The sequence below is a fragment of the Rhodnius prolixus genome, unplaced genomic scaffold (assembly GCF_049639745.1).
Source record: "Rhodnius prolixus isolate KJV_2025 unplaced genomic scaffold, Rpr scaffold_3, whole genome shotgun sequence".
NCBI classification, from domain to species: domain Eukaryota; kingdom Metazoa; phylum Arthropoda; class Insecta; order Hemiptera; family Reduviidae; genus Rhodnius; species Rhodnius prolixus.
Window position 1 is genome coordinate 45,579,058 of NW_027411603.1, and position 25,723 is coordinate 45,604,780.

At 31.8% G+C, this 25,723-nt stretch overlaps 2 protein-coding genes and 1 long non-coding RNA gene across 3 annotated transcripts in view; 1 reads left to right on the top strand and 2 right to left on the bottom strand.

Moving 5' to 3' along the window:
- Positions 1-10,574, top strand: part of LOC141453116 (uncharacterized) — a 34,216-nt gene extending 23,642 nt beyond the window's left edge. The window contains exons 9-11 of the long non-coding RNA XR_012457787.1: positions 5,409-5,552; positions 9,551-9,765; positions 10,450-10,574. This is a non-coding gene — a long non-coding RNA (uncharacterized lncRNA). The remainder of the gene's footprint in view (positions 1-5,408; positions 5,553-9,550; positions 9,766-10,449) is intronic.
- Positions 720-10,060, bottom strand: LOC141453104 (myrosinase 1-like). Its single transcript, XM_074125866.1, has 11 exons — positions 9,882-10,060; positions 8,230-8,363; positions 6,608-6,742; positions 6,197-6,319; positions 5,581-5,761; positions 4,813-4,907; positions 4,503-4,650; positions 3,551-3,699; positions 2,700-2,843; positions 1,854-1,960; positions 720-986 (listed from the first exon to the last, which is right to left on the bottom strand). The coding sequence occupies exons 1-11, from the start codon at positions 9,961-9,963 to the stop codon at positions 872-874; spliced, it is 1,413 nt and encodes a 470-aa protein (XP_073981967.1). The 5' UTR covers positions 9,964-10,060; the 3' UTR covers positions 720-871.
- Positions 10,575-11,512: 938 nt separating the features above from the next.
- Positions 11,513-24,509, bottom strand: LOC141453109 (uncharacterized). Its single transcript, XM_074125872.1, has 3 exons — positions 24,353-24,509; positions 19,209-19,514; positions 11,513-11,968 (listed from the first exon to the last, which is right to left on the bottom strand). Exons 1-3 carry the CDS (start codon positions 24,458-24,460, stop codon positions 11,603-11,605), a joined length of 780 nt encoding a protein of 259 aa, XP_073981973.1. The 5' UTR covers positions 24,461-24,509; the 3' UTR covers positions 11,513-11,602.
- Between the last annotated feature and the right edge of the window lie 1,214 nt (positions 24,510-25,723).

The following is a 25,723-nucleotide window of genomic DNA, read 5'->3' on the forward strand; positions in this document are numbered from 1 at the left end:
TTGTATTCGCAGCTACTATTGGCTTTTAAATGCCTCAAATTACCAAATTCTCTAATTTCAGATGTACATAGAACTATCTTAAGAAGCATTTTTTTGTTTTACATTTTAAAAGGTATAGATTAACGCGTGAGCAATGCAAATGTAAAGTTATAGTAGCCTTTTTCAAGAGAACCCCCAAATCCAGTCAATACATTGATTCCTACCGGTATGCTGAATTTTGTCCCCGGGGATCTTTCATAAATAATTAACTCCATATACTCATTCAGCTCGATTCCTCTGTAGTGTTCATGTTTACAATAAATATGAAAGACTTTTTCTTTTAATTAAGATATTTTTTACATAAAACTTTTTATTCAATTTGTATACTTTAATTTTTCAAACCAGTAATTACAGTCAGGCAAATAAACCCCTGGAAGCATCTATTTAAAAACATAGGGAATCTTAATCATGCAAATTACCTCACTCTCTTCCTCCCAGCTCTAATCTATCAGTACAAAATATCGTCTTAACTACAAATCCGGAAAATTCTCCTCTGCTAATAGAAATTTTTTATTTGCGAATGTACTTTGATGGAGTAAAAAAATGCTTATGCACACAGATTTGGTAATTTTATTTAATATTAATTGTGCTATATGAACCTTTATCAATATTGCAAATTTTAAAATTTAAAAGAAAAAATGGAAACTTAATTTTTAATGAAGAAATGAATTTATTAGAAATAAGGATTAAATCAATAATTTATTTCTACAAACAAATGACAGCAACCTTTTTACAAACAAATACATTACAAATGTATTAGGAACCGTAAATAATACTATATACAAATTTATCAAACATTTAAGCGAAACAATGTTAAAATAAGCTACATATTTTATGAACTAATTTTTCTAGTAGAGAGCCATTTCTTAATGTAGCTAACTGATTTCTTGGGTATTCTCTTTCTATTTGGATCTTTAAAATCAACTTTAAAAATCCCAAAAGCAGATCTGAAATATTATGAAAAGTTAAAAGACATATTTAATAGTTATTTATTAAGTGCTAAATATTAGTTGATTAAATTCTGCCCCGACTAAATTATTGTAGCGTTAGGAAAACAGAGATAATGTGGTATAATTTATAAATTGGAAAAGTGTTTTTTGGGAGGCTTAGAAATAAATGAAAAATGATCAGTAGCGCTTTAACAGTAGGGAATCCCACCCTCTCTATCCTATCCTAGTTCGCTTTGTACGAAACAATCTACACTGCAGCACCATTAGTATTATTCATCATTACAAGTTATTGTACCGTTTAGTCATATTCTTTTATCTTAAATTGTTAGTAAGTTCCCCTAGTTTAGTTACTGTAATTATCTCTTGTTTGTTAAGTGGTGTTAATGTTAGTCGTTTAACTATAAATTACCTATTCACACTATCTTTTCTACTAGCCCTTTCTATTAGTCTGTTACTTAGAAGTTACTGCTCGCAGAATTGGTCAGCTAACCGTATCTATCAAGCCTGTAAACCATTCCTCCACTCAGTTTAACTAGCTATTTGGAATATAATAATTCTTGTATGTTTTGAAATTCCGTTTAATGGGGGTACGTTCTGAAAACTTATATTTCTTTACATGCCATACGTTTCGGCATGAATGCGTGTGCTTATCAGTGACTGCAACTTTAATGGCGTGAGCTATGTATTACATATGTATGTAGTGAAGTTAAAAAGAAAAAAATTCGAAGCACATTCGAGAAGACCTTACTTTTCAACTCATCGAATCGTCTAAAAGCATAATGATGTTTTCTTGATGATAGTATTTACACTTAACAATTATACATTTAATATCAAGAAAAGTTATGCGACAATTAAACTTCTTACGTATATCCATCAAGCCATTCAAAATTATCCATCAGAGTCCAAAATATGTATCCTTTCACATTGCATTCATCTTTTATGACAGCATCCAGTACTGCCTTAAGATAAGTCTGCAAAAAATTAGGAGTATCCAAGTGAAAAACCCAAATAAAAATACAAAATTTAGCACACGCAGTATTATTTGTTTGCAATAAATAAAAATAAAGTAAAATCGGGCTTTTTCTTGTTGCAAACATTTGTACATAAGTAATAAAACTATTTGGTAGGACAGTTGACCCAATTTGGGTCTTACTTTTACATTACTTTACTTTTTTTTTTTACTTCATTATATTTTTTTAGTTCTGGAGAGCTAAAGATTTTTTTATTTCTCTGTCAACGTTTCGATCGGTTATTCAAACATCTTCAGAGCTGTAAAAATGTATACACGTTAACTAATTAAAAAAATATTATAATAATCATTCCATTTTTTTACTTTCTACTTCATGAACCTTTAATTCTGTATCTTAGCTGAAATTTATTTTAAAAAAATAGCTTTTAATTAGTTGAATGTGTTCATGATACTAGCTCTGCTAATGATTGAATAAAAATATGAAACTTAGGCTAAGTAAGCAAGAATCTTTATTCTTTCCTGACGAACCCTCCAGAACCGAACATGGCCCCAGTGGTCCATAACAACATTATACTTATGTCACGGGGTTATTGAATAATAATAATTTTTGTATTTAAAAAAACAAATCAAAATTGTGTTTTTTTACGAAATTAATAGTACTGATTTTCAATTGTTTTGCAAAAGTTCAAATTACTCAATTATCGCTGCCACATATTTACAAATTACAAATTTATGCTTACCGATAAATATTGTATTCTTTTGACGTCATTTAAACCATCTTCTTCTACTATGTCGCCGTATCCATTTTCAGTGATGTAAACTGGTGGATTTTTATAACGTTTTCTTATCCAATTTAGGGCGCTTCTTAAGCCTTCCGGTACTACCTGTTTTTTAAATAATTGTACAATATATTATATTTAAGGAAGCCAATAAAAGAAATGAATTAGATTGATTCGTTTCTAACAAAACAAGGCATAGAAAACTAAAGATTAAGAAGACATAATTTCTTTCCCAAATAACGTTGCTACGTGAGTAACTGTTTATTTAGGAAGAAGTACTTTAATAATTTTAATCATTATTTTATTTTATGATTTAACCGTCGTAGTATGCATGTTATTTGTATTCCTGGCTGGTTTTGGACTTTTATTCATCAACAGATATAGATTAATTAGAAACCACAGAATCTGTAAGTTGGTTTCTTATTAGACACTATTGACGCCAGAGTTTTGAACCGAAATCTGTCAATTAAAAATTCAAGATTGATGAATTTTTAATTTCATGAATTTCTTAAAAATAGCTCCAACGATATCCACCTTTTAGTTGAATCATTTTCTCACTGGCAACTGCAACTAAACCTTCAAAGTTTCGTTTTGCCGTATAGCAACATCTTTTAACGCTGTTAGTCCAGATTTCCGACCCCAAATCTTATCCCATTCTCCTTATCGACTTCGCTTCTTTCAGCCCAATATTTCTCTTACTAATTTTCCAAGTTCATCTTGTTTACATCTTCCATATTTTACCTATCAGGCTAGTGTTAATTTGCAATTTAGTATTAACAGTAAAGTAATAACACATTAAATATAGGACTTACCTTTAACCAATGTACATTAGATGATGTCCAGTTTTTGTTGATTGATGTTTTCACACCACTATCTCTATATACTGATGGAATTTTTCCTGACTCGCCAAATTTAACTTCACGAGAAGTATAATGCTGATAGCCAAAAAAATCGCAGCTACCTGGAATTAAACAAACAGTACAGTCCAACCGTTCTATGTTGGGATTTTTATTATTAGCAGGATTATTATGACATTACTTGTATGTACCTATGTAACATAAAACATATGTTACATAAAACTTTAACCTTAAACACTGGCTAATGGCCACAGGCATAGGCCAAAAAAAAAAAAAAAAAAAAACCTTAAACATAAACAACTAAAACCTTAGGGGAGGGATTAGCTATGTGGTTAGCGTACTCGATTCCCACGCGGAGGTCCCGGGTTCGAATCCAGCTGCTGACCCTTAGATTTTCTCTTCCTAGGAGCTTCTTACAGCTCACTGTCCGGTGATGGACAGTGTTGTCTGTAACGAGAGAACACTGTCCGGAGGCCGGCAGTGCACTGAAAAAAGCTCCGAGCGCTAATAACCTCAGCTGTTAAAAAAAAAAAACTAAAACCTTATAGTGGTGACCTCTTGTGGCATCTAGGCGAAATATCAAATTTCAACTACTGCATTTTGAATTACGGTTGTTACTTCCACGAACCAATTTGTAATAATGTAACCAGTAAGAGGTCTTCAAAATTGATATCTCCTGCGAAAACTCAAATTAGAAAATCGACGTGATTCCAATCATTTCTTGTAAACAGTAGAAGGAAGTAAAACATAAAATTAAATAATAAATCAGAGTCGTCAGCCATCTGGGCAGAGTCCAGCTCAGAGGTTCTCTAATAGAGGTGTTCTAGGTTGCCCGGTTAAATAATGATTAGGGTTACAATTTTTGTGGTTTAGCAGATTACATGAATGTTAAAGAGATCACACTTACCTTTAATCAAAGAAATCTCTTCTTCAGTGAACACTGGTAGACGAGATACTGGCCATCCTTCCTGTTTGGAATTTGCATCTATCTTTTGGCGCATTACTGTAGGATAATCTCCAGTCTCGCTAAAGATAGGATCGGCAAACCAACCTAACTAGTAACAGTAAAATATGAAAAACTATTTATTCCTTGAATGAAACTTGTATCAATTAGATTACAAGAAAATTAATGAAATATGAGACTTTAATCCGTTGTTATAGTTAACATCTGATAATCCATAATTTAATATCTTTTAAAAAAACATTAATTCATTTACTGAAAATAACATAGCTATTTCGGCCGCTTCCTTGTCTTCTGTTGACTCGGTTACTGGGAAGAAGAACAGCGAATTCAGTGATATGGAAACTTTCCCTGCGTGTTAAAAATAGATGAATGAATAACAAACTTAAACTGAACTAAATAAGATATTTGGTTTAGACGGGTCTAGGGGAGACAGAGGATAAGCTCCCAAACTTAACAAGCGTGTTCGTATATTTGTTTTTCTCACTCTTCAAGTAATTATTAAGTAATAAATAAACCCTTCTAATAAAATCATCTTGGTTCAGCCTTATTATTTGGAGTAGTAGTACCCACTGATTACATCGCTTAAGACGGTAAAGTTAACAAGCGGGCTTTGTTACACCTCTTTAAATATTTCTTTACGTGGAAAACATTCAGTTAGATGGGAATATACTTTTGGAATATAGAAAATTAGGCCGCCAAATTTGGGGAAGAACTTTGTTGTGATGTAGATAAGAACAGGTGGCGGAATGCCGAGCCCTTAAGTAATAAGATGTTCTCCATCATTTAAGTGGCTATAGGTTTTTAGCTGTTACATGACTTTTGGATAAGACGTCTGTATTGTTTGCATAGCAAGCCGACTGATGCAGTTTAGAAGTCTGTAGTCTACACAACTTGAAAGAGGCCCACACCCTGAGGCACCTCATATTGTCAAGACTGAAAGGAGAGCAAGACGTGTACCAGTTTAGACTAGAAAGCATCTGTCCCACAAATAAGGTAATAGTTTTAAGATTTCTTTATATACCATTTTGTTGCGCTTTGAATTTCTTTTCGTAAAGTCGGTACGCTTTTGCATGAGCTAGCAAAAGATTATGACCAACTATATAATCAGCCGTGCCATGCTGGTCCAAAGCAGGCAGTACCATAGTATCACCATAACCATAAGTAATGTGCAGTGGCTCGTTTATTGTGATCCACATTTTGACCTGCAAGCAGATTTTGAATTAATTAAAAACTTAAATTCAAAATATTGATTGAGGGGAAATTAAAAAAAAAAATCCAGAGGCTACATTCAAATTAAATACGAATTCCAACGAAAACCTTTCGCGACTATCTAGAACATTTCAGAAATCTTTGACTGTTATTCTTTCAACTCGGAAAAGTTAACCATCTTCGAATTTCAAATAATTCTTAAAGTTCTAACGCAAAGTTCCTTAAAATTTGGAATTTTAGTTGCTTCAATATTGGAATAGTTACAAAAAAAAAAACGACTGTTTTCCTTCCTCAGAATACTCTAAAATCAATTTTGTTTGAAAAAAGAAAAAAAAAAAAAATACCTCGAAAACCTGCAGAAGCATAATGTCTTGCAGAAACCAGCAATAGCGGATAGTAAAAAAAAATTGCATTAAATATTTGATTACCTTGTCACCAAAATGTGTGTACAATATTTCAGCGTAATCTTCAAAATATTCTACAATCTTTCTGTTTTTCCAACCTCCCTGTTCTTCTAGTGCCTGAGGCATTTCCCAATGGTACATAGTAACCTGGAAGTACAGAGCTTCTTTTATTGAAGGAGAAACCAATCTAACGACTGCAGTAAGGCCCATTGTGTAAATAGGGTGTCTCAGATATTTAATGCTCTTTCGATTGATGCAATTTTATTTTTTTATATAGCCTCAGCTCATTTGAAATTATTAGCTATTTTAGCAGGATTTTTCGCTAAATTCTTTCTAGATACTTTTAGTTGCATTTGAACTGTACAATGATTCCCAGAGATTGGTTATTAAGAATTGAGATACCCTATATATTTGCATAAATGTTATTTATCCTACCATTGGTTGAATATTGTTACTCAGAAGTTCATCAATTAAATTTTGATAATACTTAATGCCTTGAAAATTAACATAGTCTTTCGTTCCTTTAGGTAGAACTCTCGGCCAATTGATTGAAAATCTATAGCAGTCAAACTGTAAACAAAATTTTGTAGAGTTAGGTAATTAAATATTTGAATTTTTAATTATTTATTTTTAATACCTGAGACATAGAATTAAATTGCCCCGTAGAGGAAACGAATAGATTTCTTTGTTTCTATCTGTCAGCGCGTGAACGTTGACACCCCAAAGCGTAGCGTTAGGCGGGGCGCTATGCGCCAGCGGATAAAACCGGAAGTGACGAAGCGGGTTACAATAATCGTGAATAGGTCACACTTGAATACATGCAAATATATATAGAGAGTAGAGCAGAGGTAGGAATGAGTAACACTTACCCTTGCGGCCGGATGTGAAGCTCCTGAAGCGCAGTGCTAGAGGTATAAGGGCGAATGCCAGGACAGCGGATATGGTAGAGGTATAAGCGTCTCTAAGGAAAGCGGAAATAGTACATGTATATGCGTCTAGAAGGAAAGCGGAAATGGTAACTGTATATACTAGTCTGATGGTTAAGCGTAGCGTGGAGGAAGAGAGAAATCTCAGGAAAGGCATAAGGAGAGAACGAACCTTGCACCGGAAGCGGGTCCACGGAGTGGCCCGCGAAGCGTAGAATTATTGGGGTGATGTCCCTGGATGTCAATCGAGTGATGGTACGTGTATACCACCAAGGCGGAAGCGAAGCGTAGCAGCGTAGAGAAGCGGTAAGAAGCATAGTAAAACCAGCAGGCTCAAAGGCACATACAGCAGACCAAGCACCGTACAGGACGCTGGTCAGTAGCGCACTCCCTAAATAGATAAGGAGGTGACCCTATGGTCTAAGAGAAGGTAGAGGGGGTAGTTGGGTAGCGTGAAAATGGCATAGAATAACAGAAACTACGGTAAAATATATTCAAAGCTTCAGAGAATAAGAATAAGGTTTTAAATATACACGAAAAGCTGAAAGTCCAACCAGCGGAGGCGAACGTCAGTACGCGCGCGGGCGATGGGCCGACCAGCGCGAAGTCATAGCCAGCCGAACTGGCCGAACGTTCCCGATCGCGACCGAACACTATCTAATAATTTAATTTACTACCTTCTACCATATCAAATGCGATCGTATCACATTTCAATTTTGAGTCTTCACATTTGAATTCCGTTTTGAGGTTCTCTTTGTCCAAAGAAATATTTTCCACTTTGTTTTTGAAGAAAGTGGTATATGTGAGTGAATTAATAAAGTATCTCAAAAACTGCTTATACCGTGAGTTCCACTTTAATGAATGTTCTTTTTCACTTTTTCAGATTTTTCTCGAAAATGCCTTCCCAAAAAAATGGTTTTCCCTAAACTTCGATCTAGGTGAACAGGTTTTTTTAATGAAAATTTTCCTGAAAAACTTTGTTTTGGAAATATGTCAGTTGAAATTTTCTCATAAGTCAGCTCATCGAGTACCAGTTATTTTTTAACTAGTATGCTCGTTTCAGTTTCCTTTTAAAGCAAACTTAGAAATCAAAAAATATTTTCCTTGTTCACAATTTATGGAAATACTTACCCCAATCTCCTTAACCAATTTTACATCTTCTTTATATAAATGAAACGAATCACACGCTACATCTCCATTAGATTTATCTTTTACTAATTCAGGTCTGTTGTGAAGCATTCTATCCCACATACTTTCTCCTTTGCCTGAAAAATTTAAAAAAGGTTAAATTTAAAAAAAAAAAAAATCTCACAAACAAAATTAAATAATTGTACAGATACAACAGAGAGTTTTTGGTCATCATTTTATGAAATGTACATTTAATTGTTTCTTCACTAGAAGACAATAATTAATAATAATGTTTGGGCACCCCTAACATCCATAGGCATCCCACGGATAACTTCCATCCTGGCTTTATTGCCCCCCACGAACTTAAAAGATAGTGTTGCCGGTTTTAGCATTTCAGTTGGCAAACCCTTGGCTCCGTCCAGAGAGAGCACATTAGGATTGCAAAGTGCCCGTTCGCTCCTTACAGAGAAATAATAATTTTAAAAATATACTAAGGCTGGTTTGACGTAGTGGACTTGTTAGAAACCCGGGGATGTCCACTACATTTTTATTCTTTAAAAAAATGTTAATAGTAAAGTGTATGCTTTCTCATCTTCATGACCAATTTAGTAGTGTAATAAAGACATCCGAATCTAAAGGGACGGTATAAAAGCGGTATAAGATAATATAATGCGAAAAATATAGAATTGGTAATTAAAAATTGATGTAGACGCTTAAGCTTACTAGAATGACAGCTAAAAGGTTTTCGTATGTGTATAATTGGATAAGTTTAGCTTAGTTTTAAATATCCGGGAATTCAAACTGTTGAACCACCCTATAACTAAGAGCTCTGGTGTGCTAAGCGAGTCATTAGCGACGCTGAAGAATTTAAGAACTAACGGCGGGATCCAGAGGGAACAGCTGGTATTCTCGTTAGTATAGTCCTTGTGAACTGATAAGGAGTCGGGAAGAAGGAAATTTAACAATAGAAAGGCATAAAAATTAAGAAGGAACTTGGAACTTATGAATAATCAAATTAAGAATCAAACGTCACCTCTCTCACTAATGAACTATAATTTAAAAAGCTGAATTCATCTGCGATCTGTCGGTATGAACTACAACTACACGATCTCTCGTTTATTATCCCGACAGAAAAAATAGCTGATTGTTTTACTTTATAGTAATAAAGTAGAGGAAGCCTTTATATTAAAATATGAATCAGTTAGAGATGATGAGTCGAATAAAATCAATGACGATTGATAATGATTAATTGATTACCTAAATGATATTTTTATTTAAATAGAAAGTCCTCTGGAATTATTAAAGCCAATTTACATTTTTACAGAACTGTCAATTGTTTTCATCTTTAAGGAAACTTGATGCCCTAGTCAAAAGGATGCAAGCAACTTTTAAGTTCGACACTGGAAATACAGGATCTGCAGAAATAGTTGATTAGCGAAACTATTGTCCATCATCAAATACATCATGTTCTTCTTCACTAAGTTTACTTTGCAGACAGTATAAACAAAATCATACTCCCTGACTGCCGCTTAATATCTGGTAAATACCATCCATTTAACTTGTTTCATACATTTGATTGTAGCAATAAAAAAAATCTGACAAACTATATTTGACATAATTATATTATTAGATTATAAACGTCGTTATTCTCTTACCTTCTTCATTCCATCCGCCTTCAATTTGGTAAGAAGAAGTGGCAATACCGAATAAAAAATTTTCTGGGAATTGATCGTCCATACTCCTTATTTCCAGCGAACTTATTTATTCAAAACTCACAGAACAGACTGATATTTCCTTCCCAAGGTGCAGGATATACTGCAAGGCCGGCACCTAAATTGCTCAGTTATTAGATAAAGTTTTTATCAACATACATTCATTAAAGCAATTTATCTAAAGTAATTAAAAAAAAATTGTTTATTTGGCATTGTCAATTTGATTAGCGTTTTCTATTTATAGCCAGGTAAATTATTTTAGCTTTAAATTATCTTTTGACTTAAATGTTGTATTTTAAATTAGATTTATATATCTTTCGCCATTTTTGTGTTGTCATTTTCATATTTATTTTATTAGTATTATGAACATGTAATATTTTAATATATTTATACGAATTATTGTTATCTTGCTAAATAAGATTATCTCTCTTTATTTATCTATTAGAATTATCTAAAGTTAATAGTAACTTTCTGTGTGATGATACAAAAACTACTTTTTTTTAAATTACAGAATGTTCAGTGATAGATGGCAGTGCTACACCTAAAATGTGTTGGAGCAATTATTCTATCAAATTTTAATGTAGCCTTGCGGATATCCTGGCCTAACAACAAGGAGAACAGTTGCAGATCATCTGGGTAGGTTACCACTGGCTTTGTTAGAGAATTATACAATTTGTGCTGACCAATTCGATCTTTAAGATAAGAGCAAATAGGTATCTCCAGCGAAATAGATTCTTTTCCTCACCAATAACATTTTACACATCTCTTCTCCTATATTCAACTTCTCATTAATGAAGTCCAATCATTGTGTCTGGTAGCTTATTAATAGTTACAACAGCTTGTGGAAGATTGTAACTTTCTATGTACAAGAATCTTTGATTGTTTTCAGTACGCAGATTACATGCTTTGGGCCTGTTTTTGAAAAATGTCCTCCTTGGCTTAGTGATTCTGGGCAATAGTAATACTGCGTAGGTGAATAACTGCGTCATTTTTGTTTATAAGTAATAACGGGTAAAATCCAAAACCTGATCACCTGATCTTCGTTGCGCTGAAGAAAAGAGGAGCCCCTGGGAATCTTGTTAAGTTTTAAGTCTGCCTTTATTTTAAAAGGATCTACATGGTGCTACCATATATCTCACAATGTTTCTATCGCGGAGATTTTATATGTCTGGTCTGCTTTCAGTCGGGTACGTAAAAATGTTTTCTCAGGTTGGTATCTTAAGAGAAGAGAATTAAAAGAGGAAGTTATGGATTTTTTTAAAAAAAGAAAAAAAGTTTAGTGTTAATTGCAAAAAATCTTATTTATTAATAAATACAGAATGACCACATTCATTTCATCATCACCATCATCATCAAAAGTATAAAAAAAACCTGGAAGTATTTAACGATTGAAATATCACAAATGTAAAAAAGAAAAATTTGTGTGATTTATTTTTTAAATAATCGTTTCTCCAGCGATTAAAGCCCAACAAGGAAACATATCTTTGGCTTTGTTAGAAAAATTCATCGTTGAGCCTTAGTCGTTTTGCGTTCTTTAAATTAATTTAATTTATTTTCTACTTTTTTTTTTATTAAAAAAAAAATTAAGAAACTTTTTGTCTTTCGTTGATAGGACCGTGGTTTTTTGTTTTATTTTCCAAATTGTCAATCCCGGTGTAGACATTCTATTTCTTATAATGATATGGTGCATGATGTTCCAGACCGTAATGAACTGGCAGTGGAGCAGCAACATGCGCTGCTACTGGCGCAGCAATGTGATGAGCTATTGGAGCCACTACTGGTGCAGCGGCTACATGATGAGCTACATGTCCAACATGAGTTGGATGATGAGCTACACCAATCTTCTTCACGACAGCGTTGAAACCATTGTGATCATCAGCTGTGTATTCTACAACTCTGATAGTACCATCTGGTTCAACCAAAGAATAAGATCCTTTGACCACATCACCATCCCTTTCTTCGTATTGTGATTTGATGTCACCTGTGTGAGGATCGTTTACTCCATACTCAAAGGCATATTTTGGGTAAGACTGAAACAGAGATTTCCACATTTAGTTGAGCCCAATTTTTTTTAATAAAAATGTAAATTAGTTAAAGTAAGCGTATACATAGTTAAATCAATGAGTTTCAAGTTACTGCCTTGGAAATCTTTATTAAAAATTATTTTATTTCAACGAAGGACTTTAAGCAAGAAAAACTTCACCTTCTTAAGTAGTAAATCAAAACAATGTTTGACTATTGTGTGATCTAACTTAATAAAACTAGATTTATACTATTTTATTAAACATTAAAACTTAATATTTGTTAAGATGAAGATTTCGAATTCAAAATAGTCTTATTAAGAATTATAATGCGCTGTTAATGTTTTTGTGGACAGGTTTAAACTCTGATATAAATTCATCTCAAGAAGGCCATTCTTATTATAATAATGCTTAAAATAATCTTATAAGAAACACTTAAGTGATAATAGAAAATTGAAAAATGAAAATTCTGATATGTTGGCAAGACTATGAAACAAACTCTACCTTCAGATAGAGCTAGTTGCAGTATTTATTTCTTAAAACAAGGAATCATTTGTTTCAGAGTTTGATCTTCTCAACACTCAGGTACCCTACAAATCCTGCGAGGTTAATAGAATCTAAAGGTGTACGGAACTTTCTGGATATCCTAATGAGAATGAGTAACCAAACAAAGTCTTCATTGTCTGAGTAGCCGTACATTCAGTTGTGTTGAGTAGGAGGCAGATTGCCGTGAAGTACAGGTATGTACGGATTTTCAATTGTTAATATTTTAAAATTTTCGTTCACAAAAAATATAGGAAAATTAATAAGAGATCAAAAGTTCTCTCATGACGGTTGCCAAACTTTATCAGAAGTTTTCATTTTTGAGTTATGCTGATCCACATGCAAACGCTTTCATATTTGCCCTTATTAATTGGTATCAGATTTCCAAAATCCTTCAAAAGGGACATAAAAAAACGAAACTAGTAAAATATAAATGTTATTATCTGAAATATTGTTATTATTAATTAAAAAAAGAAAAAGACAGTTGTGACGCGAACAATACAAATGAACATATATAGTTCACAACTTCCACGTTAATATTATGTAACCAGTGACTATCCATAACAGTGACCTAATAAGTACGTTAGAGTACTCAGTACACGCTTGAGTGATCTACGTACAACTGAAATTACCCAATGCAGGTACACATTGGCCGCGCCAGGGATCATTATAGTATTTAACTAAACCATGTCAATGTTTTGTTACAAAATGTACATTTTTTTTTTTTATTTTATCTTTAAACACATGTTATTAATTGAACTTATTTAATTACACCATTTCATCTTTTTTAAACCTTTACTAAAGTCGAGTAATTGTTTGTAACTGCAGTTGGAATTTTATTGCAGTAATATAGTTCACTTAAAAGAATTTCATGCTAGTCTCAATTTTTTATAACAGTTTTATCGAAGTACTTGTACAAGGAATTGTAGGTAGACCTATCAATATATTTGTCCTGGTCTTGGTAAGAGATATTTATGTACACCTTTACGGATGGAACAATTATTAATAACCTGATTTACGGAACAATTTTTTTTTTTTTTGTGGTGTTTTGCATCAGCAAATAGGTACTCGTTGAGATAAACACGAGATCAAATAAGAGACAAAAACAAAGCATTCCCTAATTAGAATAATCCGCGATTTAAACAAGAACGGAAACTTTATAAGATTTGTAAAGTTGAGAAGGATGAAATCGTGTGGACTTTTGACAACTTACATAGGACATTGTGGTGGAAGAACGTAATTGACAAACGTCGTTTAAGATGGCTACACTTCTGGAGGGAGAAAGATTAGGTCATGGAGGAGAAGAGAAGAGGTTGCAGAAGATAGAAAAGATTTGTAACCCTTGATGTTTGAAGGTCGTCCTACAGGAATGCAAAGCAGAAGAGAAGAAGGAAGAATTAGATTAGAAGTTATCAGTTTGAATCTCTGCAGTATGTCGAGAGTGTACTATTAATGGACTAATGTACAATTAATAATACTCGACTTTTTAGAATTAGCAATTAACAAAAGTTATATTAGTTTAATTAAATGCATTAAAACAGTCCTACTCTTAAGAAGTACTTAATAAAAATAAGTCCAAGTTAATGAATTTAGATGTTGAATAATTCTAAAGTTTCATTTCATTTACAGAAGTTACTTTTTGCTTTATTGATTAATTATTTGTATAAATTAATAAAAATAAAATTAATAATCTAATGGATTAATTTTATTTATGTATTATTATTAATTTATGTTAAACGTTTTTAAAGTTATATTTAGTGAATGTACAAGCACGTTAAAGTAGAAAAAGGCAAAGGCAGAGTCGGCTACTATTTAAATTTGAATCACGGATTTAAAATAATATTTCAGTCTAGAATTCGTCTTTCCGAAGTATTTGTGAGCACAAATAACGCGTAGGTAATATCAAGTAAATTATTCAACAATAATTATTCATTTCTCAATTGTAATTTAATGTAGTCCCTCTAATTTTACTTATAGTAGGTAAAATACTGGAATAATTATGTTAGCTGTCCTAAAAATATGCATATCTTATTTATCTTATATTCCAAATATATAACACTGTGGGAAGAATACCTAGATTGAGAATGTAATTGAAGAAAACTATATTATTTGCGATAAAGCCAGATAATTATTACCTATTATTATAAACGTTTGACTACTACATAAAATAACAATTACTTTAATCGAAGAATGAACTTAAACCGACGATTTTTATTTAAAAATAAAAATAAATAAATTAAATCATTGATGAATGTTGGTGTAAGCTTTTTTTTTAAAAAGTTTTTGAATTTTTTAGCCTCATAATTATTTTTGATTTTTTAAATAAAGTTTTTATTTTAACCTGTGATTAATAGTTTGTTGATTAGATATTACAGTCAATCTAAGTTAAATGGTGTTCTTGATGAATGTTGGTGTACTTGAACAAAGATTTTGTAGATTAAAATGGCCAGCATAAGGGTCTGTGACATCTAATAAATTCAAAAAAATATTAATGAAAATTAATGTAGTAAAATTACTTAAAATAATATCAATGAAGTATTAATGAAATGATGGGTACTTGCTGATTTGTGTACCTTTTGGCGTTTAATCAACCCTTATACTTAACATTTTAAACTGTAAGTTTTTGTTAAAGAGATATTTAGTGAATCTATATTTTTTTAAGGCCATCTCTTCTCGGAAAATGCAAATGCAAGAAATTTTTATTTATGTATATATTTTGAAAAACATTATAATTAATCATATTTTTATTATTACATTTTAATGAAGAAAGACCATCAAGAAAACATATAAATGTGCTCAAGTTAACATGAAATTTGAATTAAAAATAGATGAATATTATTTCATAATTTTTTTTTTTCATAATAATAATTATGAAATCTAATAAGTAGAGTAATAGATTATTTCTCTTATTTTTACAAATTTTCTTGTTTAATCTTCATTATGTTTCGCTAAACCTGTCTTCCTACAGTCTATACAAATTAGTAAACTATGAGAATTAATTTATTGAGGTTCTGATGAAATTTAAGGAAGGTTTACGACACTTTATTTTTTATTCATTTTCTAACTTATATTTTTCGTTATTAAGCTGTGCAATAATTCATGTTTGAGAACAAAAAGTAATAAAATATAAAGGGAGAATGCTATTGTATTCTTTGTGCACTCTTACGTTATATACGCTCTTAAAATAATTTGTTCGCTGGTAAAGTTCCCTTGTGAACAACTTCGAGTTCAATGAATTCATTTTTATGTAAAAGGTTTTATTTTTTTTTTCTATTTACTTTTTATAATAACAATAAACCGATGAACTCACACATGGAATATTTTGTTTACAAAAGTTGGTGCATTATTGCATAAAAGATATACTTAAGTTTTAAGCATTTTTTTTTACTTCACGATTTTAAAATATCCAATTTAAGATCCCCCGAGATTGAACTTGTAGTTTTTTTAAATTGGTCTATATGTGAGTGAGTGGGAACAGTATAACTCAAAAACGGAAAATCGTGGAATGTTTAAATTTCGAATTGGAGCCACGATATAACCTGGTTATCATAGTTTTTGATTAAATACAACCAATCAAAAGTGATAACCGAATCGATTTTTCTATGTTTTGGAATTATCTTGTAAACAATTCTTTCGCACAAGTAAGATCATTGCACAAACATAGACCTGTAACTTTTAATTACATTCAGATGACTAAGAATAAGTAGAAATTTCGATTAAGGGATTCGATCGTAAACATTGATTTGTACTCCCAGTTGGTGCCAAAGTAGATAATACCTTTATTGAGCACATACATACAAAGGACATACTAATACACAGTTTTCTAGTAATTACTTCTTTCAGATTTAGAAGATCTCAGTATTTATTTTGGGAGGTAACTAACTCACTTTCAAAAATCTTACACAATTTCAAAAATTGAAGGGAATCTGTAGAATAAACCATTGCATAATCCCCCCCTAACTGATTGTCACTTTTGCTCTTGCTATTAGAAAATTAAAATTTTGAAAATTTTAAGAGTCTCAATGATGACATAATTCTAATTATTACTTTTGATTTTATTTCCTTTGAGAAATGTTTTTTTAAAAACATGAGTAGCTATTAAATCTGGTGGGAAATTTTGTCACGAGATTGTCTGAATGTCCGCTCATTTGTTTCCAGGCGAAATTAACATGTTTAATTGCTTATAAAGTGGTAAATAATTTCTGAACTTAAAATTCTCCCAGGCGGATTATGAAATTAATATTTCCTGATTTATTTTGTTTAATATCCTGTTACGATTTGTTCGATTCAAAAAGAGTTAGAAATTTCGTTCATAAAACAAAGAATTTTCACTTCCTCTTAGTGTGCTAGATAAAAGGATGTAATTTAATTCAAATTTTACGAAATTGAGTTTTTTGCCGAAAATAACCGTTTTGATGTACCTTCTTGAGTTTTAAAAAAGTGGTTTTTATAAATTATTCTGAATGTTTATAGTTCTCTTTGGAGGTCGTGGACAGCATTACCTAAATTAGGATTCTCACTGTAGCTGTTCGGCATCAGACACAATATCTTGCCTAGCAAGATGTGGAGGACCGTCAGGTGACTAAAAGGATTCCATACTTATAGGCCATCGGTCCGATCGACCGGAGGACAATGGACCCTTGGTAGTGTCATCATCCTCTTGTAAGCCATCACTTTATTTATCCACAATGTAACTATGACATCGATATTAATGACGAGCTTGCCATTATTAGGTTTCAATCATTTTATATTTTCATTGATTAGCCGAGGCTTTTTGCAAATATTAGTTTAGAGATTCTACGAATATTGCTTCACCTGCAAACTGAACTAAGCTCCAAATTGTAGGTTCTGGGGTATATAGTATTCCTATGCTCCTCTAAATATTCTTATCCCAAAAACATTTATACCAGCTAATAGCAGCTAGGTCTGTATTGTACATTTCTATAAATGGAGAGAGATTAAAATATACTTGTGGGGGAAAAAATATCCAAATTATTATCTTTTATAGCGAAATTCCAGAAGTATTGTTTGCATGTGTCATGCCGTAAATTATATAGTATTTTCTGCGCACAACTTCCGGCTGATTACAATTTTTTACTTTCTCTTATTGCCCAAAAGAGGAAGTCCCTACTGCTCATTGTATTTTGGAAATTGTTTACACCGGAAACATCGTTTTGAAATCTATGTCAGTGTTTGGTTTTTTGTTTTATCATAAATCAAAACTAAATTGCAGGAAGCTAATGGTCAAAATTTTTCATTTGAAAGCAGTCTTTAATAAATAGGTGTCATTATATTCACTAATTAAAATCTATTTTAAACATTTTAAATTCAAAGAAAATTATATATCCTGTCTAATACTTATTCCCAACTCTTTCCGTTTGCTTCTATAATCCGATATATTGAACATAACGATTTTTAATGAGGGGTCAGATTTTGATTTATTTTAGAACATGAGACTAGTTTCACCATTTTTTTCCCTGATATTTTAATAAATATGGGGACTTATGGTGTCGATTCTTTGAGGTTCTGGAAGAAGAAACCTCTTACTTTTACAGGTTCCATTGGTTTTACACCTCTCGTTTTTGTGTTTTATCTTCTTGGGAGTCCAAGAACCCGCCGTCTCATATCGCATACCAGCGACTTCGACTTAATCAGACAGAATGGATAGAAGAGATAGAATCCTTGTGTCATGGTCTGCAAACGGGGCATCCACCCATTAAGCGAGGTCTTATGGAGATATCTTCTAAACATATATGACTATAAAATGCAGGTAAGATTAAGTCGGCGTGGACTCTTATCCTGCTTTACTGATTATACCTCTAGGAGGCCTTTTGTCTTGACCAAAAGATGGACTTGTAAATTGCATGCTGGCCCTAAGTAAGTTTTCTAACTCAAAAACTTCAAGGCTCACAGATCGAAAAGTGTAGCCTATGGCATCCGCTAGGCTTGAGTTTTCCCTAAAACCAGTATTGGTAGAGTCTTCATCGACTGTTCACGTAGCTGGCACTCCATATTAGATACCTAGTTCTGAAAATTAGTCCCTGCTCTAGAACTCATCGCAATCCCACCACAATGTTCGTAAATAAAAGAGAAACTTGTATATAGAGAGGTTACGACATTATCGCCTTAATACAATTTGGATTTAACAGAGAAGTTTTCGGCAGTTTCATCGTAATGAGTGCAAGTACTCGTAACGAACAAAATACTGAAGACAACATCTCAAAGGGAGTACCTCTCCCACCTTCTCCGTATTGGTGGTGATGAAATAGCAGTTTCAGACCTAAAGTTTTTATCAAATATGTTTGTGTATATAATGGGTTCTTTATCTGATTGTAGACATTCAATACTTTGAAGTCTTTGACAAGTAAAAAAAAAAAAAAAAACTATACTCGTCTACATCATCCTATCATGTTTGTTTGAGTATGAATGTCCATTGTTGTCACCATCACTTAAGTTCTTAATGAATGTTTCCAAACTGGAATTCTTAGATGGGACACTCCTATTGTTATTTTTTTTTTATTAAAAAAACGCCATATTAGTTTCAGATTGCCCAAAACATCATTTAATGCATTTACAATGTGATTTAGCTGAATAATTAAAGCAATAATGGCCGTTTTACTTGTTTTCAAAGATCAAACGGAAAGATCCATGCTTAATTTTATCAATAATTTATTCTTACAAGTTAATAATAACTAAAAATACTTACGTAGTGTTCATGATCATGATGAGGAGCATAACTGGCGTACTCAACTCCTTCATAAGCGGGAAAGTGAGCTGCTATAGGAGCAACTGGTGCAACTGGAGCTACATGTACGACTGGAGCAGGACTAACATGTACAGCTGGAGCTGGAGCGACATGCACCGCAGCAGTAGGAGCTATGTAATTACTGTAAGGAGCTGCTACATAGTGAGCACCGTCCAGGTAACCATCCTCATAGCTGCCGCTATAGTAATCTGGCTCAATGAGGCCTGCGCTCACGGCTGCTATGCAAGCCAGTACCGCGGGTAATACCTTCAAGACAAAGAACAAAGTGCTGTTATTTGCTTAATTCAGTGTCCACAGTTAGAAAATCTACTCCAAAATGCTTAATTTATTTAGAGAATAACAGCTGTGAAAATAACATTAAAAATATTTCTTCGTATTAGGAAAACTACACAATTCGTTGCAAATTCGAATTGTTTATGACCCATCTTTCAAAAAAAGTTAGCTCAATCAGAGTATATATATCAAAAGGTTATCTTAATTTAAGTCTGGCTATCTTTAATTCATAAATAGTTCTTTATTAAAGCAAAAGGGTTCATGGCGTGAAGCGTATCCTAAACTTTATTTATTAATTACTAGTCACACATAATATATAAGCAATGGAGATTATGATTGGGCTTATGATTGACCTGATTGTTTTTAGTGTCACTGTACACGTTTGCTGACTCACTAGTGGGAGACGGATACATGAGTAAAGTAGAAATATGCTCACGAAACTGATTAATCTACTTCTGGTGATGATAAAAACTCTAATCCGATCAGGGATACCGCGAGTGATAAAATCAAAGCTATTAATTAGTGATTGCTTTTATGTAGGAAAGATTGATTCAGAATGCTAGTTGATGTATCTCGCCAATTTATTAATTTAGTAAATACTTGGAACGTATCACGTAATTTATTTTAAGAACTAGCTGTGGTTCAAGGATTTTTACAAAAAAAAATTAAGAAAATAATGATAAATTCATTTTTGAAGTAAAGCTGGTAAAACAGTGAAAGAAAAATAAAAATATAAACAATGAACAGTTAGGTTAAAGTTGTTTGAACCTGAAATTGTTAATGAAGCAGGTAAACATCTGAACGTTAACAATGGAACGACTAAAGCGTTGTCTTGTTTTAGAGTAAGAAATAGCGCTAATTGTTTTCCTCTATATACACACAATAAGTACTAACCTCAGAGATATGATTGTGCATCTCAACGCACGATCACATGCATACTGTAGCTCACAGATGCAAGTACACTTACATGTACAGTGTTACCTTTCATACAGTCATCTTTTCATTATCGCTTACTGATATCTAAAAGAACTTTAATTAAATCTTAAATGGGAACAAAACCAGTCAAGAGTATTAAAACAGTCTATAAAAACCACTCTATAAAAATGTCTCCTATCCAATTAGTAGACAAAACAAATTGTTATTAAGGATTTCGTAAATTAGAAGAACAGTTTACATTTTTAATAAGTTTTGATAAAATTAGTTAGAAAATGTATAATTCGTTATTTAACAGCAGTTAAAGAATTAGCTCAATGGAAATTCAAATCCATTTCTTGTGAGATTATTAGATTCCATCATTATTATTTAATAATTCAGTTCAGTACTTTAAAGATTTTATTATTCGTCTTCAATGAAACATTTTTTTTCAATATTATTTTGGTATCTCAATCGTTATACAATCACAGTAACGATTGTATAGCATATTAAACGTTCAGTTGAACAAAACCAGTCAATCGAGGTCAACCTCTTTATATGGAATTAATTGATTTATGAATATTTATTATATATTTTGGTATGTTTCAGAATCTTCATTTTGGTGAAATGAGTGTAATAAAGATGAATTGAAGTTACATTTAACACTTTTTTCCACAATAATTTCAAATAGAGGATGGAAAAAATTGTTTAAGCCGTAAAACATTGAACGTATAGTTTATATGATGATTTTCATGATGTCTTCTTATTGGCCAATCACAAAATAGCATAATGGTTAAATATGTTTTTCATTAAATTTTAAAAAAACTTTGTTTTTACTGTAAAATTTTTGATTTGTAAACAATCTAATGAGAAACATAAACGATTTTCTCTTAATATAATTTTCAAATTTCCAAACTGAAATTTGCAAAGTATTTAAAAGCCTTAAACATTGTAGGGGTGAAGGAAAAAATTACTTAAAAAAATATTGAATGAAAAAAATCATACGTTTTCTTCCTACAATATTCAGCTTAACATAATCTTCCCAAAAACGAATTTCACTGGAATAATTTATTAAATAATAGTGATAGACATGATTTTACTTAAAATTTTTAGAGTTGTTTTCTGGAAAACTGAAAAAAACAATTCCTTCAATCCTGGTTTGAAAGTTCGTAGTTATCAAGAAAATAAATAAATTAGATCTCAAAAATTATAGACAGAGGAAGTGGTGTGAATTTTGCTCCCGATTTTGTTTTTATTTAGTTTAAAAAAAATATGTATAAGGAGTGCAAAAAAATTCAAAAATAAGTTAATTACATTATTATACAATATCCTTTTCACTCCATGCAATTATGTAATAAATCGAAATGATTTTTGTTTTATTACAAATCAAAAATAGGCTTAGCAGAACATCCGATTGAAATTAAATTAATACCCCAGCAGACATTGGTTAACTTTTGTTTAAAGTTGCGAAGTTTATTTTGGTTTAAAAAAATAAAACTCTTTCAGGTACCGCTGGAAAATAGACCGTAAAGAGGAAATAAAATAACTGCCTGATGACAAACGTGTTTCCAGTTTCCAAATGAATTGTTTGAAACAAGGACCCGAACTATTTATATTATTATTTGAAGACCATCTATTGAACAAATTCTTTGGAAAATGTTAAACTATTTTCAGCTAAACGTTAGTACGTATAATATATCATTATTTTTATTTTTTAGATGTTAAAACATAGCAATTGAATACATGAATAGTTTTTTTTACAACTATTCTTCTAGCTCTATTAATTTACTTTTAACTCTGTGTAGTGACAACATTTTTATTCTCTCCATGTACTGGTTAAAAAAAGTGTTGTATGCATTGGAATGGAACATTAGAGGCAAGTTTCGAAGTATTCTTACCCCAGAGGAACCTATTGTATTAAATTAAAATAGACATAGCGGTTAAAAAAAATAATAATAATCTTGTGTAACTGGAAAAGCCCTTAAAGCAATTTGCATTTAGTTTATGAGATTTTCTTCTATTTCGAGATTTTAGCAATGTATTGATTCCCGTGTGCATTGTATTCATATCAGATTTCTAAAATGGTAGTTGGAAGGAAAGCCTAGCCTTACTCATCCACACTTCCCTAATATAAATTTCATTAATATATTATTCAAATAAATGTTATAGTTCTATTTGTGAAAACAAAATCTCAAACATATTAAAAAAATCCATTTTATACCCTTTATTTTGCAATAGTTACAATTAAAATCTCGTGTTAAAAAGAATTTTCTTCAAACTTCGAATTTTAGAAACACTTTCAATCCATTAAAAGAAGTTTTCACCATCCCCTTACTCCGAACGTGCAGTAAAACAATTTTGTCGGAAAAATTTTCTAAAGAAAGGCTAAGGTTTAACATATTTATGATGAATGCTTAAAGTTCACAGGATATCGTATGAGTCACAGCATTTTCGTGGAAGTCTAAAAAATTAAAAACAAAATAAATAGTTCTGCAGTAAATGGAGTTTGTAATAAATATTTTTCTTTTTTAAAATTATGGTCATTTTCATGGTGATAAATAGGATTGCATAACGGACGGCACCCTTCCTGAGAACGCAAGAAGGTACTACCAATTTTCCTCCGTCCACCCCTCACCTCCTAAGGGGCGCCAGGACTTTATTTAGAAGTCCGCCCAAGATAGAGTGGCTAGAGAATTAAAGAATACCGTATGTAAGGTGGTAACCAGACTTATCAAGTTGAGACTAAAATTTTTACCATTTGATATACCCTTTCTCCTTCTAACACACACATTTTCCGATTCAATAAAATCACTCTGTTGGAAACCAACTGCGCTATGGGCAAGGAATTTCTCCCCAAAATCTGTCAATCGTAAGTGTGATTGTATTTACAAAAAAATAACGTTGAGAAATTCACTAAAATGGCTCTTTCGAGAAAAGAGGAACCACTTTCTTATCTTGAAGTGTTCTAATTAAAATTATAGATCTCCAAATATGGTTAGTGTGCAAATCAGATACCAAATTTAAAGACAATATAGGAGTCATTTTTGAGGAAAATCTTTTAAACAGAAAATGAAAAAATAGATTGGATCAAGATTTCTGGTTGTTCTGGACCAAAATCCTATTTGAACGTTCCTGGATGGTGGCACGAAGTTTCTGGGGGTGTTTCTGTTAAAAATCATTTTACTCTCAAAACCTTTATTAGTAGTAAGAAACTCAAAATTGAAATTGTGCAATATTTACGAGAAATAGAAGAAAACTAAAATCTTTAAAAATTCCATATTTTTTTTTTAGTATCGCAACACAATTGCACTAAAGTTCTTGTTAAAGCGGTTTAAAAGACTAGAAGTAAATGGAATTAAGATAGCCAGTATTAATGATATAACATAGACAATTTTTACATAAATAGTTCATTAAAGACATATTCTCATTTCCTGATCTACATTACATTAACCACTAATATTAACTGGAATTCAAGTTTTTGATTTTGTTATATTATTTTTCTTGAGAAATTATACAAATTTGTAATCGCTCGACTCACTATTGCCATAACTTTTTCCCAACGAAAGGTAAGAGCGAATAAAAATGTAAAGAAAAATATTTTTTATTTCTTTTTGACAGAAAATGATGGAGAGGCACTAAAAAGAAATACCAGTGGTGAAGGAGTTTTGAACAAGAGAAATCCAGTTAATATAGTAGGTCCATGTTTTGCTCATTTGATCACTTGAAGTTGATAAGAAATAAATAAAACTGCACTCAAGATTGATTTTAATTCTCGAGAAAACAACACTTTTTGTTAGACAATCCGGCCAAACATAAAATTGAACACATTTTTGAGAAACTTTAAAAAAAAAAAAAATTAATAAATAAAAATAATAAAAACATGATTATGAATGGAATACCTTTAAGATAGCCATAGTATGTAGAGGAAAATTTAGTTTACTTTTACTAAAGATAATAATTGTGCAGAGTCTGCAAGCCAACTGTACATGGAGTGAGGGTTGATCCATTCTTTTATATAGGCGGGGGTTTCAGTCTGCACAGGATCTGCAAGGTCACTACTACTACTACTACTACTACTACGCACACTACGGCCCCATAGAAGGGCTCCTTTTGGGTTTGGTGGGGGGCACACTCACTCATACAACAACCACCAATTTTTTTTTTATCATGATGGTTGTTGATGTTTTTTTATCTTATGGTCATCCAGGGTGTTAGATCTAGGTGTTAGCTTTTTATTTGTATGTTTATTAGTTTCTTTTTTTTTAAACAAATAAAGTTCCGTGAGTAAATGAAAACATTTTAAAAAAATCGATTGTAATAAAGGATTGTTCTGGTCATTGTTTAAAGTTAATGTTTAAATTGCGCATAATTTAATTTAATAATTTTAGTAAGTTCCCTAATTGCACAAACCAGGAAATTGTTGATCATAAGACATTTTAATCATTGATTTGTCAACGGAAAATTTTATTTTTTTTTTAAATTCTTTTAAGTATCTTGAAGAGGGTTTCAAAAAAATGAGAAGCTAGGTCTAAGGATGTTTTGTGAGACTAAAATAAAACCTGACCGTTGATAGCGTGTATATTAGATGGCAGTAATTAAAATGGGCTCCTTAACTTAAAAAAAATATTGCAACAGTTTGGTTAGCGATAAAATAATCACCTCATTAAACTCATAATACTTATAAAAACATTACTTCTCTGCAGGTTTAAAGCCTGAATATTGTTACTGAATAAAGTATCTTAATCCTAAACAATCTTTTAAAAAAATATGTTCCTTTCAGCCCGAGACAGCTGCTTCATTCGCACAGTCCTGAATATAGTTATAACATCATAGTTAATTCATTAAAATTGACAAGTTCGTTAAAAAATTATTACCTGATACCCAGTTATGTTAACACACCCAACTAAACGCATACACTCTAGCGGCACCTTCAGTGGCTTCCGCAGACAGTATCTGAGTGGTTTGCACCATCCTTGCTATCGTGTCCTGTGTAATTGAATTAACTTTGAGTTGCACCTTCTCAAGCTGCATATTCACATTAGGGAAACACTGTTTTAATTAAAATCTACCTGTTTGTGTGACTTATATTAAGTAACTTCCAGTCTGATGAAATAGTTTCAAAACTGGCTCGATCATTTTCTCTCTTAAATGTTGTGTTAAATTTATCACTTTCATTAGTTTTTCTAACTCTTGCTTAATTAAAATCGGTTGGCCGGAAGTGTGACTTAATTGATTTTTTTTTTTCTTAAATTGTTTGTAATGTCCTTCTT